The sequence below is a fragment of the Anomaloglossus baeobatrachus genome, chromosome 5, assembly GCF_048569485.1.
Source record: "Anomaloglossus baeobatrachus isolate aAnoBae1 chromosome 5, aAnoBae1.hap1, whole genome shotgun sequence".
Classification (NCBI taxonomy): domain Eukaryota; kingdom Metazoa; phylum Chordata; class Amphibia; order Anura; family Aromobatidae; genus Anomaloglossus; species Anomaloglossus baeobatrachus.
Window position 1 is genome coordinate 499,335,887 of NC_134357.1, and position 16,564 is coordinate 499,352,450.

Genomic DNA, 16,564 nt, shown 5'->3' on the forward strand with positions numbered 1-16,564 from the left:
CTACCATGGTGCCTGCAAGATCGATATTCCAATTCTTCCAGGAATCTGTGAGGTTCCCTCTTTTTTCTCCTTGAAACCTTCTGGCCCTGGAGAGTCATCAAGTATGATGGTATTCGCAGTACGAACATCGTACATACAGCATGGTGCATGTACGCAGCAGGGCGGCTACATGTAAGGATCTGTAAACTCTCGTGACACCTTTTTTTTTTTTTTTTTTTTTTAAACAGGTGTGTGGTGGAAGCGTTCCTTGATTCATTCACGCAACTAGACACATACACAACCCCAACTACACACATACATGGAACAAAAGATGCACACACCTACAGATGCACAGCTACAATTACACACAAATTAAGACCCTTCAACACAAGTATTCCCAGGTGTTTCACGCAACAGACACATACTTGGAACAAAAGACGCATACACATACCTACAGACGCACAGCTACAATTACACACACAAATGTAAGACCCTTCACCAGAGGTGTGCGGTGAGAGTGTTCCCTGATTCGTTCACACATGACGCAAAAATGCTACCGCACACATACACAGAACAAAAGATGCGCGCGCGCACACACACACACACACACACACACACGCACAACTACACCTACTCACACAACTGCAAGAGCCTTCATCACAAGTGTTCCCAGATGTCTTCACACAACAGACACATAATCGGAACAAAAGATGCATACACACACAAACCTAGACGCACAGCTACAAGTACACACACAAATCTAAAAAGCCCCGTTACACGCAATGACATCGCTAACGAGATGTCATTGGGGTCACGGAATTCGTGACGCACATCCGGCCTCGTTAGCGACGTCGTTGCGTGTGACACGTACGAGCGACCGCTAACGATACAAAATATTCACCAAATCGTTGATTGTTGACACGTTGTCCATTTCCCAAATATTGTTGCTGGTGCTGGACCCAGGTTGTTCGTTGTTCCTGAGGCAGCACACATCGCTACGTGTGACACCCCAGGAACGACGAACAACACCGTGCCTGCGTCCTCCAGCAACGAGGTGGGCGTGACTTTCATGTGGCTGCTCTCCGCCCCTCCGCTTTGATTGGACTCCTGCCGTGTGACGTCGCACAGACCGCCCCCTTAGAAAAGAGGCTGTTCGCCGGCCACGGCGACGCAGCTAGCAAGGTAAGTACGTGCGATTTTGTACGCCACGGGCAGCGATTTGCCCGTGACGCACAAACGACGGGGGCGGGTGCTTTCACGAGAGACATCGCTAGCGATGTCGCTGCGTGTAAAGCCGCCTTTAGACCCTTCAGAGGTGTGTGGTGGGAATGTTCCCTGATTTGTTCACACAAGATGCAATAATATAACAAACACATACATGGAACAAAAGACACGTACACACACCTACATATGCACACACACGTGCGCCCGCACACACATACTTCAATCAGCAGTGTGAGTATTCCCTGAAGTATTCACACAAAAACAGACCCTACATATAACTACACACAAATGCAAACAGAACTAGGGATGACTGCGCACACACACACACACACCGTTAAATACACAATTGCACAAAACTACAGGTGCACACACACAGCTACAGGCACACACACAACTAAAGACACATGCAACTGTAAGACCCTTCAAAAAGGGAGTATTCTAAAAATTAATCTCACAACCATTTATACACCACATACAGTATACAACTACAGACACAGAACTACAGATGTCTGCGCACACATGTCTACATACACAACATACACACAGCTATAGGCACACACATACATACATCTACAGACAAATGAAAACAAAACTAGAGATGACTGCGCACACACACTGTTACATACACAACTGCACAAAACTACAAGCACACATAACTACAGACATATACAACCGTAAGACCTTTCATCAGACGTAAGAGTATTCCTTAAAGAAATCCCACAACCATTTATACACACACACCACCTATACAACTACAGACAGAGCTCCAGATGTCTGCGCACACACACTTACATACACAACACACACAGCTGCAGACACACAACTTTAATACTTTTCATCAGAGGTGTGAGTATTTTCTAAAGTATTCACACAACTACAGACACAGATGGATACAAGTCCAGACACTTGCATGCACACAACTGCAAAAAAAGTACAGTTTTGCGCGCGCACACACACACACACGACTCAGATGTGAGTATTCCCCAATATGTTCACACACAAGGCCTACATAGGTAACCACAGATGTACACAACTACAGACACAACCACATATACAACTACAGACTAAGATGCACAGTAAGCTCTAGACACATGTCCACACATACCTACAGAACTGCATAAAATGATAGGCTCACACAACTACAGGTGCACACACACACACACACACACACACACACACACACAACTGCAGACAAGTGCACACAACAACTACAGACACACACAATCTCACAAAGGGCTATACACAACTGCAATTACTAACACACACACCACATTAGACACATAACCACACACATTCCCTGGCATTTTGAGTGTTATTTCTGGAGCGATGTCACCGCACAATGGGGGCTTTCTTCTCCGCTGACATCACTGACAGGAAGGAGCCGTCCCGAGTTCTCAATTCTCTCATCTGTTCTCATTGATTTACTGCGGATTAAAAATGATTAACTGGAAATTAAGAAACAGTCACACAAGAAAAAGGACTCTGTATCCGAGGCTGAATGTCCGAAGCCACAAGCTTGTGCGGAAACTGCTGCCCTGGCTAAACTACCCCCCCACTTCCCAGCTTGCTCTGGCAGCCATTTTTAATGCTGCTTGTAAGTTCTCTAGAAGATGGTCTCATCAGTGGGGCACAGTGTGTCTCATACCTCACTGGCGTCAGTCAAAAAGCGTTGGTCGAATATTTATGTCCACCAGCTGCCATAATTCCATCAGTTCTCACCAGTCACTCATGGCTGGAAGGTTAATCCTTTGGCATCAACCTAGAGATTTGAGGGGGGAAAGATGTCAGTTTATCTGTCTATAACCAGAGGTCACCAACAGGGACTCACAGGAACTGAGATGGTCAATAGAGGTGAAGGCTTAGCCTTTTTCCATAGCCCTTTACCTAAAGAACCTGTCCAAAGCACAGCATCTTGTTAGCATCCTGCTGGCATTGAGCACTTGGGTGCATTCCCCAGACTTCTGTCATACAGGAAGATTAAGATCCATCTGCTGTTGTTACTCCATGTATCTAGAGTTGGGAGTAAGTAAAGCCCATCACATCTCTCTCTGTGCAAAGATACAACATGGGAAGGTGGACAAATACGGCAACTCTTGAGTGTCTCAATTGTACAAGTATATTGAGGGTGATTTGTTCGCACCCATTACCCATGGAGCTTTCTTAGGCTGTGTAGCACCATAGATCCAATCTTGGCCAACCCTTGTGTTAGAGGAGTCCTCCATAATTATTCGATTGGCGATAAAGGATCCTCCACCAGGGAAACAAGTACTTCATACAAATAACATAACATGGCATCCATGTCTTCCCTACTCCTCACTATCCTGTTTATACCTTGAAGAAAATTGGCTGCAGCAGGAGCCTCTCCCCTCTATCCTGCCTCCAATAGAACAAAAGATTGCTCCTTGGTTACTAGGGTTGGGGTAAATCCTTACATGAGCGCAACATGGAACTGATGACCACAAAAATAACCCCTTTGTTCTCTGCAGGGTACCATGAAAATTAGTTTTATCACTCTGCATGAGGTCAAATTGACCCCATGATACCAGACAAGGGATAAAAGCCCTCACGCTGATTAGACTAATATTGACAGATTCAGCCCATGGTCTAATGTGTATTGTGGCACTGGCCAACTGATCATTAGGGAAGATGTTGATCAGTGATGTCTGACATTGGTCTGTCAATTGCATTGTTCTCCCAGAGATAAGCCTCCAACCTACATGTCAGAGGGCAGCCATGTCAGAGGCAGCTCTCTTGTAGAGAACAAAGGAGCATTCAGCCAGCACTCCTGTGTATGGGAGGATCGGCCAAGAAAAAAAAACAAAAACATTAACCCTCTATGCCATCCAGGTCATCCCTCCTTTGCCCAACTATCCTGAGTCTCATTGTCAGGTAACCGACTGCAGGAGCCTATCCCCTCTGTCCAGTCTTCTGGAAATCAAAAGGCTGATAAGCTCCACCCCTTAGTTAAAAGGGCAGAGGTTAACAATGGAACCTACCAGCAGGGGATTAACTCCATTCTCTGCAAAATTTCTACAGGATGGATTGAGAGTGATGCATAAGATAATACTGCACGCTAACAGTGAGGGCCATTAGATTTCTTGTTTATAGCTCCTTTAAAAAGGGGTAACTCCATGGGGCAACCCTTCTCTAATTTAGGATTCACCAATTCAGGTGAAATCACGAGTGATCGCCGAAGAAGAGCTTCAGTCGACAGCAAATTTTTCCTACAGTGGCCACTAGAGGAGAGATGTGGTATTACATGATCCCTTTTGATATCTGGACAGACACATACGGCAGCGGCTCTCCATTCCTGTCATAGGATGTCCGTACGCTCCATTACATTTCATAACAAAAGTGGAGTATAAAAAAAACAATAAAAGACAATTCACAAATATAAATTAAAATTCCAGAGAATTTTATTTTACTGGAACGTTAAAAAAAAAAAAATCCCAACAATTCGGCAGCCTGTGCAAAATGGCAGACCACGATTGTACAATAAAAAAATTTTAAAAATAAAAAACAAAAGATTATCTTCAGTCATTTCTTTCATAAGAAACATTCTCAAAGAAAATTTACACCGAGCTTTTTACAAAGCATGTTATAAAAAAAAACATTGTCCACATTCACGCCATTTACACAGCCGTCATGGCCTGATACGCACACAGTTTCTTCTCTTTAAGACTTAAGTCCTTAAAAAAAAAAAAAAAAAAAAAAAAAAAGAAAAAATAATTTAGGTTTTTAATAAGACTTAAAAAAAATGGCGTCTTGTGCGGCGCGGCTCGTACCTCCAACACGTTAGTGTAACAGTGTCCGCTGGTTTAGGGGGTGGGACCTGGCAGTGTTGGGGTCCCCTCTCCCTCAGTCCTGACCACTACTATAAATCCTTCAGAGTATTTCCGTACTGGTTGTCCGGCCAGTCCCAACTTCTGAAAGTCAATTCGTTTTTACCGGTGAGGCAGTGACGTCGTTCAGTCTGCGATTATGTCACAAGGGTTAAGTCCCTTATTTTTTGCTTCTTGATATAGCCTTTGGAAATCCCTATATCGGGGCGCACATCCAAGTCGGGGCTCCCCAAAGTGCATGCGTCCGGTAAACAGGAAGTCCCCCGAACCGGCTTTCACGCCGCATTCTAGCGGCGTCTTCATATGTCCTTCCCAGCTGTGACCTTCACTGCTAGGTTGAAATATCTTCGTTTTCTGTCTATAAAGTTTATCGACTGAGATATTGATAATGGATTCCTGTAGTTCAGCATCAGTCGCAACCTCCGAGATGGAACCTTTGACCACTGAAAAGACAAAAATACACATTAAACCACTAATAAATAAACAAACAAAAAACAAACAACCACCACCACAACCAACCAGCTACCACCCACCACCACAACCAACCAACCACCACCACCACCCAAACACCACCACAACCAACCAACCAAACACCACCACAACCAACCAACCACCACAACCAACCAACCACCACAACCAACCAACCACCACAACCAACCAACCAACCACCACCACAAACCACCACCACAACCAACCACCACCACACATGCTTTATTCTACAGCCCTGCTTTCTGAAATTGGTTACTGTACATAAGCGTAATAGAATTCAAATGTTACAAAAATGAAGTCATAAGAGTATAAAATCTATTAAAATACTCACCAAAGTCACTAATGCATACAGCTAAAAGGACCTCAGTGTCGCTGCACGGCCGGCAGGGATCTGGAAAGAAAAATAAACAGGCGAGATTAGTGAACATGAAATAATAAGCTCTTTCATCATAGTTTGCTGCTGCAGCAAAATTCCCTTATTCCACATTGTATTTCACAGCTCAGAAAGTGGAATTCTGGGCCGAAGCCTCAATACAATCACTAATTTTGGAGAAAAATGGGAGCGATTGATGTGAGTTATGTTTGCCCACACTGGGCCGTCACACACAAGCCCCCTATTGTCCCTTTACACAAACTTACAATACTGGGACAAGGCAGCAAGAATAGCCAAATTTCCAACCATAAAATAAAAAAAAAAAACCGCATTAAAAAGTATAAAAGATTCACACAGTAAAGAAAAATTACATTGAAGAGTTGAAAAAAAAAAAAAAAAGCTTTTTGCCTTGTATTTAGCTTAGTCACAAATGCGCTCGAAGAAGTTGTTGCCTTCAATCCTGCGCAGAATAGAGATGACTGAGCTGGACAAATTTCCATCCATTAGATTTGCATGAATTCGACAGAGAAATTTAATTTGCGTCTTATTTTATTCAACAGGAATCGAATTGTGGTTAAAAGTAGATTAGTCTGAGGTCTCCTCAGAACCTGGCGCAGGATAAATGTAGAAGTTAAAAAAGAAAAACTATTTGCACCAAAGCCATCACCCATGGTGGCACCCGAGTTCCCCTCCTGGTACTCCGCTTGATCATTTAATCCGTCCGGTTCTAGTTGTCTTCACTCTGTTATCGCCTTCTGCGCTCAGTAGGCCTCTAGTGCGTCTCCCCACAACGAGACCCATGACTTAACACCAAAAGGATGGAAGACGAAAGAAGACCAGGTGACTGGAAGCAAGTATGCAGAGGAACAGGTGGGGGGAAGCTACGATTCCAGTCTTGTCTTCACTGTATTAACACTAGAACTACTGAGGTCGTCATTTTGACTACTTTGCACCATGTATTTCTATATAGGTGTCCAGAGTCCAGTAGTTCTAGTGTTAATCACCTTCTGTGCTCAGTAGGCCTCTAGTGTGACGACAAGGCGTGGGTCTCATCATGTGACTCGTGGCTTAACATTGAAAGGATGGAAGATGGGAGAGAAGACCAAGTGGATGGAAGCAAGTCGGCAGAGGACCAGGCGGTGGGGTTGGGGGGGGGGGAACTCTGGCGCCAAAACAGGTGTGGGTCAAACACTCTTTTTTAATCTTTTTCCGGTCCTAAGAATAAAAGCAAAGAGGCTCCATCTTTTCATGATTCAAGCTAATAGATATAAAGTCCGGGTTCTGGCAATTCTTAAATTTTTTTGAGAATTTGGGGAATTCGATCCTCCTCAAGTTGATTGTCTCATCTCGACATCAAGAGTATCAGAGAAAAAGCTCCTCCTACAGAATATCATGCAAACGGCATAAATAATCTTTAGAAATGCATAAAACGCAAAAAAAAAAAAATTCTACTAGAGTTAACAAAATAATGTTTTAGGGGTTTTTGTCTTTACACCCAAAAATAGGGAAAAAGTAAAAGAAAAAAAAAAGATTTTTTAGTCGGTAATTTGCCTTTTAAGCCCATTATTTACTTGGCGGTATTATACTGCTCAATTTCTTACATTCTCCTCTAGATTATCACCTTGGCCTCACAAGTAAATCGCAGAGATTACGTTGTGAAATCATGCAAGCTATGTCAGTCACCTGACGATGGAAGCGCTTTATGATACGCAGCCTGACCGGATTACACAGGATCCGGGCTGTGTACAGCTCCTTGCTGGGGAAACCATAAATACTTGCTGACAGCTTAGCTGCGGGTCCTTGCATGTAGGTGCCAACATTTTTTAAAAATATTTATCTTTTTCTTATTGAATGGCATAGGCCGCCGAGACAGGTTGGGAAAAATATATTCAATTATCCACGAGTTATCAAAACCTGAGCAGGTTCCCAAAGAAAATTGCAGGTCATGACTCGCCCTCTTGAATGTTGCTGCTCGATTAAATCATAAGTGACTAGCCCCGAGGACTTGAAGCTCAACTTATTTCAAGTAATGCATCAAAATTCTTAGTTGTGTAAATAAAGGGCTGACGGATCAGCCCTCCCGGGTGTTGTTATCCACTTGCCCTTCTACACTAACTGTGCTGCAATTTAGGAGAAAAACACCTGTTGTGTGAGCATTCAAGGAGGCCATTATTTTTTTTTGAGTGTCAGAGTCCATCTCAAAATAACATACCTAAAGGCCAGTTTTAGAAGTCCCTGCGCCTAACCCAAACTGTCCCTGCGCCTTCCCCAAACCGTCCCTGCGCCTTCCCCAAACCGTCCCTGCGCCTACCCCAAGCCGTCCCTGCGCCTACCCCAAAGTACCACTGCTAAGATCTAGAACTAGTGAACGACCTCCAAAACATAGTCAGATTATACAAGGTGTCTCAATGCCTGGAACCAATGCTCGGACCGATCCGAAGGCTCGCATACACAGTGGCACAGCCATACCGGCTGCTTGCTTCCAAGATAGGAAGACCCTACAGTCAGTTGGAAGCAAAAAGGTTTGTGTCGGAGCGGCATCATGCAAATTTCCCCTGGAAGTGGCTGAAAGCTCCACTTGGGGGTTATCCTAACAAGCATCTATTCATGACACTAAAAAGAGCAGAGCTTTATTGCGTCTCCCGAAAACTCAGGGGACTGTAATTCAACCATTGGCCGGATAATACCGGCATTGTGCAGGTCAGCTGCCAAAACCTACAGGGAAAATATTTAAAAAGATCCTGACTGTATCCTTAGGTAACCTGAAGCGGTCCCCTCCGCAAAGGCCCATGTAGACCTCTGTAATCGCTGCTCGGCCCAGGAGATGTAATTACAGCTTTTTTTGCAAGTTCCAGCTGCCACAAAAAACTTGCCCTCTGATCTTTAGGTTGTCGAGAGGAGCACGGCACTGCTGACAGTGGACCACACTAGTTGTCAAAGAGGACTCAATGATGGTCAAGTGGAAGGCATAGTAAAGGGGAAAGATCTGCCATTGCCCAAGTATCTACAAAAGAAGTTGAGTCACAGCGTAAAACACATTACTTATACTGTATAGATACATCCTGTATTATGCTTCAGAGCTGCACTCACTATTCACCAAAAACATGGAGTTCAATGAAACTTTAGGAAACATTCTCGTCTTCTCTGCAACAGGCCACAGCCATAAACAATAGTCCAAATCAAAATCTTAAGAAAATTGGGTTTTGTCCAGAATCTTATCTACAGACAAAATGCCGATATAGCATTCAGAGGCCAGAAAAAGGGTCTACCGGCTCCAAAGCCATTCGTCCGCACTCGGCACTAATTTGCCTTGACATGATCAGAGAAGATGCATTCGGCTGAACCAACCTGATGAGAAATCACGACCCCAGGACCAGACTAGTCAGATTACACAGTAGAAGAGGAGGATTAGGGAATGTAGAAAGCTGACAGATTCCTCTAACACCAAAGGGGTTTTGTGGCTTAACCCCAGCTGCCCCTACAAGCACCTGACAGCTTATGGCCATTGAAATCCTAAAAGAGGGAAACCAGAGAGGCTGCAATTCATGAGCAGTCTACCAAGAAATGGACCATTTTCTAACAAATTTGTGTGTACTGAAGCCAGTCATAGACACAAAAGGGTCAACCATTTTGAAAAAACACGGACATATGGATCACCCGTGCATGTAGAATTAAGTCCATCCGAGAGCAAAGGTCGAGGAACGATTGCCTAATTAAAGGTATTAAAAATGACCGCTCGCATTGGTTTGATCGGCTTCTTAGACCTGACCAAGCGCAAAACAAACGTTAAGGCTATGTGCGCACTAGGTGTTTTTCGTGGCGTTTTTGTGTGTTTTGAGGGTGCGTTTTTGGCCTCACAACTGCATGACTTTGCTTCCCCAGCAAAGTCTATGACTTTTCATTTTTGCTTTCCGTACAAATTTTTTTTTAGCTGCCTTTTTGAGCTAAAAAAAAAAAATAGTCATGTCAATTCTTTCCTGCATTTTACTGCATTTTTCACCCATGCACTGCATTGGAAAAACACAGCAAAAAGCAGTGATCAAAAACGTAGCAAGACGCAACCAAAAACGCACTGAAACACGGTAAAAACGCATGCGTTTTTTCCGGTGCGTTTTTGCTGCTGGTGAGTTTGTTTTTTTTTTGTTTTTTGCAGCCAAAAACGCAGCATCAAAAAAACGCTGTGTGCGCACATAGCTTAAGGGTGCTTTACACGCTGCGACATCGCTAACGATATATCGTCGGGGTCACAGTGTTTGTGACGCACATCCGGCGTCGTTAGCGACATCGCAGCGTGTGACAGCTAAGAGCGACAATCAACGGTCGCAAAAACGGCAAAAATCGTTGACACATTGCTCCAAATCATAAAGTCGTTAGTGTTTCATTCCGCAGGTTGTTCGTCGTGTGACACCACAGGAATGACGTACATCATCCTACCTGCGTCCATCGGAAAGAAGGAAGGAAGGAGGTGGACGGCATGTTCCGGCCGCTCATCTCCTCCCCTCCTCTTCTATTGGGCGGCCGTTTTGTGACGCCGCTGTGACGCCGAACGCACCTCCCCCTTGAAGGAGGGATTGTTCGGCAGTAACAGCGACGTCGCTGGACAGGTATGTGCGTGTGACGCTGCCGTAGCGATATTGTTCGCTACGGCAGCAATCACCACATGTCGCACTAACAACGGGGACGATTGCTATCGCTTGCGACATCGCTAGCGATGTCGCAGCGTGTAAAGCACCCTTTAGTCTACACATTACTCAATAATAAGGGCCAAGTCATCCTGGACTGCAGGTCTTTTTGGATGACCGCTCTAGGTACACAAATGCTACATGGGGGAGGGGGAGGCACCTCTTGAATTTGTGTTTGTTCTTGGTAAAGCTACAATTGGAGGCAAATCCTCTTTGTGTCTAGACAATGCCCCAGAACAAACCATAAGAATGCACAATGGTACATTAATTAATGACCTCACAATATGCGATTAGCACCTATTCACTAAAGACCCCCCTTTATTGTTGGGTAAATACAAAGCTTGTCTACAAACCCCCCCCCCCCAACACAATTGAGCATCAAATATTTTCTCCTTAATTTCCCTACTAAAAAATAAAAAAGCCACTTTTTGGCTTGAAGACTTGACGTACTGCTACGAGCTGGAAGGAAATGCAGATTCTTATCAGGGTGTTTTTCGACAACTATGGCCGAGTCCTTCCAGATAATATCTGAACTCGCTGGAGGGGATGGGGTCAACAGATTCAATCAAGATAAGACCTAACCTCAGGAAAGAGGGGGTGTCCAAAAAGGAAGCAAAAACATCAACCCATCGCCTAATCCGCACGCTGGCACTTGTAGTCGTGGGCGCTTGAGAAGACGTCACCGGCATGGTGTTATTGAGTGAATACCCGGATCCAAGTTCTAAAGATTAGATTGTTTGGGCAACTTTACCCTATCAATTAATAAATAATTACTATTTTTATTATTAAGGAGTGCAGTACATAATTAAGGCCAGTAGGGAATGCTATTGCACTTTATTGTTTAGATTTTTAATTTTTCACTTTTTATTACCATCTTTGTTGTTTCTTTGTCCAGGAAACTCAATTTAATAAAGAAAAAACTACTTTGTCCCTTGTGAGACAGGAGTAGGAGGAGGAGGAGGTGGTGGTGGCTGGGATGGGGGGATGGGAGAGATAGCACATTCCTGTTGACTCTACCAGATCATAAAAACCAAAGTAAACCCCAATTTGAGCCATTTCCTCAGGTCGAAATAAGGAACAGCAATTTTCCAGCATCAGGTTAATAAGTTACTCAGTAATACATTACTAATACATTTCCATGTAGAAATAGCCCCAAGGGATAAGTATAGCCAGATTAGTCCAAGTGTCCTTCGCTTCCAAAGGTCAGTTATATTTTCCTTAGATTAATAATTTGTGACTTGTAGTGTTACTAAATAACACTTACCCTCATAACAGAGCTCTAGGATGCAACCTCAGTCCATAAAACAGAAAAATAAGCAATTCCACAACTGACCATTAGGGGCGCTGTCACTACAGCTAACACCCAGGAGGCAAGAACAAGTAGATACAGATTATATATATGAATTTTAGGACATCAAAAAAATGTGAATAAAATGTAAAAAAAAGATAATTGTATTTAGAATTTTTTTAAACATAGAATTTTTTTAAACATAGAACATTATATTGTCAACAGAACACTCTTAATGGAACCCTCCAGCCAAAACCCGCTAGTAGAACCCTCCAGCCAAAACCCGCTAGTAGAACCCTCCAGCCAAAACCCGCTAGTAGAACCCTCCAGCCAAAACCCGCTAGTAGAACCCTCCAGCCAAAACCCGCTAGTAGAACCCTCCAGCCAAAACCCGCTAGTAGAACCCTCCAGCCCAACCCTTCTAATAGAACCCTCCAGCCCAACCCTTCTAATAGAACCCTCCAGCCTAACCCTCGTAATAGAGCCCTCCAGCCGAACCCTCGTAATAGAACCCTCCAGCCAAACCCTCGTAATAGAAGCCTCCAGCCAAACCCTCATAATAGAACCCTCCAGCCAAACCCTCGTAATAGAACCCTCCAGCCAAACCCTCGTAATAGAACCCTCCAGCCAAACCCTCCTAATAGAACCCCATTTACAAATCAGAAGCAGCTATTCAACCGCCAACAGCCAGGTTGTCAATCCAGCTGCCTTCATTAAAAAATGTCACTCCTTGTCCTTAACCTAGGGCGTGTCACGCAAGTGGAGGAGGCACACCCCATTTGTTTTGTTTAGATTCTGAAAATTACAACCAGACGCTCGGCAGGTTCTGCCACACACTCATCGTCTATAATAATCAACCTGCTGAAGACTGCGCTCGCACTCCTCAAACCAAAATTACTACTATTATAGTATTTGAGAACTGGGTGTAGGTCATGTTGTAAACAGCATCACAGACAATTAAATGGGGATAATCGGCTAGTTAATGGAGCCGGTCATAAGTGTGGGCCAATCAGAGGATAGCGTTTCGCACTAAGCTGATGATGTCATCACCATTAATAAGAGAGTCAATCAGGTGGTGCTAAGCTGGAGAACTACAATTACTCTGATATAGTATTGTTATAGGCTTAGTAATCGAACAACACAAACTCCCCCCAAGAAACTGGAGGCATAAAGCTATAAAATGGTCAAATGTTAGTACCCATATTATGGACTCTACTTTCCACAATTTGTTAGAACCTATTGGGGAGTTGTAAGGGTAAAGGTTATGCTAAAATGTTGCCTTATACTAGAAGAAACAGAATTCTTCAATCACTGGTAAAGAATAGAAAAAGATTTACAAGTTCACCAAAAATTTCTTGCAACAAAAACATTTAGCTAGGTTTTTCAGCTTCCCACAGCGCCACCTAGCAGTAGGTCATTGTATTACAGCAAATAGGAAAAAAATATCTGGAAAGGGAACGAATATTTGTAGGTAGTTTGCTTCTCAACTTTTATCCTTACCAGAAACTGCATGCAAATCCGAGAGCGTCCTCTGGCTTATAAGTTCATACTGGAAGCCAGTGATTTTACGGCTAATGTCCAATTGGGGCGTCGCTTCGATGAACAAGCCTCCTTGGTCCAAGCTAAAGCAGTGGACTTTTTGAGGTTGGTGCTCCCCATCTCGAACTAAAAGCTTGAGTTCTCCAGTTTTTTCCAAATAAATATTAGCTCCTTTGGAGCCTGTAAAAGGTTTGATACAAACAGTGAAGTGCTGGGAGTTTGACGTGAAGGTGTTGGGGCGCAGGTTGATGATGAGCGCCCCCGTGGGGTAAAGCCATTCCACCGACCCTTCGGAGCATCGCAGGTAGACTTGCTCCACGTCCTTCTTGTGACTCTCATGGGTCAGTCCACTATGGTGGAAAAAAAGATAGGTGATTACAAATGTGGAAAACGATATAGATCACCTGTATATACATACACACATTAAACTCAATATAATACTTAAGTAGGTCTACTAGAATTAGAATACAAGGGGTTAATGTTATTTTTTAATGCCTTTTCATGTTATTCCAATTTACCCAAGGGTAATCCTAAGAGTCTGATCAAATAGGGCAGACGTTTCACCGGAACGCAGACAGATGTACCTCTGTAAACTTTCGGGGGAAGGCTGATTAAACAAGATGTAACCAATATACAACGGTAAACCTTGGGAAGCACAGTTGAGGTATACAGCACCTCATGCCTCAACCACATTGGGTCTTGGTTAACGCAATATTGGTTTAAATTAATTTACATTTTTAATTATACTTTTAACCCTAGTATAAAAATACTTCCTATAAAGTTACATTTAAAACAAATACTACTCCCTCCCCAAAAAAAAAAAAAAGTTACTACAAAAAGTTTGCACACAATCATGACTTCAAGACCTCCCCATCCCCCAGGCCATTTCGTTCTGTCTACACACCAGCGCGCTCAGTGACCCGTGATAAGAGCAGACAATTTACTTTTGACCATAATTATGGGTTTGAAGAGTCGGTTCATCTAAAATTAACATTTAAATTCCAAAGCAATTTTGGAAATGTCTTCAAAAATGTCAAAGAAAATAGGAATTTAACTGCGCCAAGTAAAAAAAACGAAACAAAAAATTTACTGATCAAAGTGGCAGTGGAGATACGAAATAGACTTTTTATAGAATTCTAGATAACGATGTATGTGTCACTTGATTTCTGTCACCAATTTCTGACTAACTTCTCAGAAAATGCCACCCACCGCCAGATCTAGGAAATTAAAATTGACAGTTCAGAAGAAAAGAAAAATCTACTCTCTTTTCCTTTAGTAAGGGTGAACAATAAGCCCCATTATACTAGCTGAACATCTGATAATCAGCTGTCTTTTACAATCCTCCAACCTTGAGATGAAAATACCACACAGAACCTTTGCCTCCAATCAGCTGGAAGTTATAAAACCACAGAAGAAGAAAAAAAAAAAAAGACTTGAAGACACTTCAGAGTCTTTTATAGACTGGTTAGTCCAGTACTGACTTGTTACTTCTCTGAACTTGTGCCTATAGGATGGGTGCAGTCCCTATAGGACCCACCATGGAGGCAATGTAATAGTTACATAATATCACACCCTAATGAGCTAGACAACGAGCCCCACCAGCTGAGGAGTGTCTAAAAAGTTAACTTTAATAGGCAAAATATCAAGAAATCTAAAAGGTTTTCTTCTTGTATCTCAAGAAGTTTGTCTTTTCTTGCGAAAGGAAAAAAAAAAGTGTCACCTCCCACTCCTCAATCCAAGGGTCATTCTACAACAGAGAGTGGAAAGGTAGAATGGAGGAGGGGGTAGGAATGATCATAAATAAAGTGGTGGCAAATGCTAGTCTTTACTCCCTTTTTGCTTAGTTTTCAAACACAAACTTACAAAAGTACCACAATGCTACTAAGGCTGAAGATTTCTTACCTTCCTTTCCAATTACACATGTCACTGGAGTATTGCAATGAAGTCCCTCTACCCGTGACAATCACCATGAAGATGCTAAGCAAGACCCTCCTTAGCATGATGGCAAGTCAAAGCACAGCAAGAACAAAAATAAATCCAAGAAACTGCACTAGGAGGCAATAATCCAGGTAGGAAGGACAAGGGCAGGAGCAGAATGTGCAGACATTGCCCAGTGCACCCAGTGCAGGAGAGCAAACTTTACCCAGGAGCTCCCAAACTTCCTCTCCCCATCACTTGGGAGCAACAGATCTCAATCCCCAACTACAGAAGACACAACCTCCTCCTCAGCCAGCTCACTCTACACTGAGCACCTCCAGGCTGAGCTCTGTGCACGGAGCACACAGGCCACATCCTTCAAGGGCGGGGTAAGGAGAGAGGCAAGGCAAAAAAAAAAAAAAAAAAGTTGTGGCCGCAGCCACCGCCTCCTTCTGAACTCTTTGAACACTTGAAACTCTCTCCTCATATACAACTCACCCCTGGAAGAAACTGAACACCACAAGCCGCCTAACAGACTTCAGTATGTTTAGGTATGCACTTAGTGTGTGCGCAGGGAAAGATCCTCGAAGAGCAGTAAAATGATCGATTTATATACTTATTAAACATCCTTCAAATATTTGTTTTTTTCTTAGAAAAACTCCATAAAATTATGGCTTTTTTTCTCATCATGCATTTTTTAGTAGTTTTTCACTGGAAAAATCTGTCTTAAAGGGGTGGTTCACCCATATTCATTATTGGACACAATGATGTTATGTTGAGAAACAAGGTTTTTCTCAAATACCTTGTGTTGCCAATAGTGGCTGTGAGTGGCGCTATTTCAGTCCGCTCTTCCCCATCGCCTGACCCCTGGGTTCCGTGACCTCGGTACCTACCTGCACGCAACCTCAGATGCTCACAAGATCTCCTTCTCTACTCCTCTCTTATCTCCTCTTCCCACAATCGCGTACAAGATTTCTCCCGTGCCTCCCCCATACTCTGGAACGCTCTACCTCAGCATATCAGACTCTCCCCTACCGTGGAAAGCTTCAAGAGGAACCTCAAGACCCACCTCTTCCAACAAGCCTACAACCTACAATAACCCTCAGTCTAGTACACCACTGCGCAACCAACTCTGTCCTCACCTATTGTACCATCACCCATTCCCTGTAGACTGTGAGCCCTCGCGGGCAGGGTCCTCTCTCCTCCTATACCAGTCTGTTTTGTACTGTTA

General features: G+C 43.4%; 1 protein-coding gene across 1 annotated transcript; it reads right to left on the reverse strand.

Annotated features, from left to right (window-relative positions):
• Window positions 1–4,609: 4,609 nt before the first annotated feature.
• Window positions 4,610–15,666, reverse strand: METRNL (meteorin like, glial cell differentiation regulator). Its single transcript, XM_075350784.1, has 4 exons — window positions 15,319–15,666; window positions 13,378–13,766; window positions 5,866–5,925; window positions 4,610–5,488 (listed from the first exon to the last, which is right to left on the reverse strand). Exons 1-4 carry the CDS (start codon window positions 15,414–15,416, stop codon window positions 5,172–5,174), a joined length of 864 nt encoding a protein of 287 aa, XP_075206899.1. The 5' UTR covers window positions 15,417–15,666; the 3' UTR covers window positions 4,610–5,171.
• Between the last annotated feature and the right edge of the window lie 898 nt (window positions 15,667–16,564).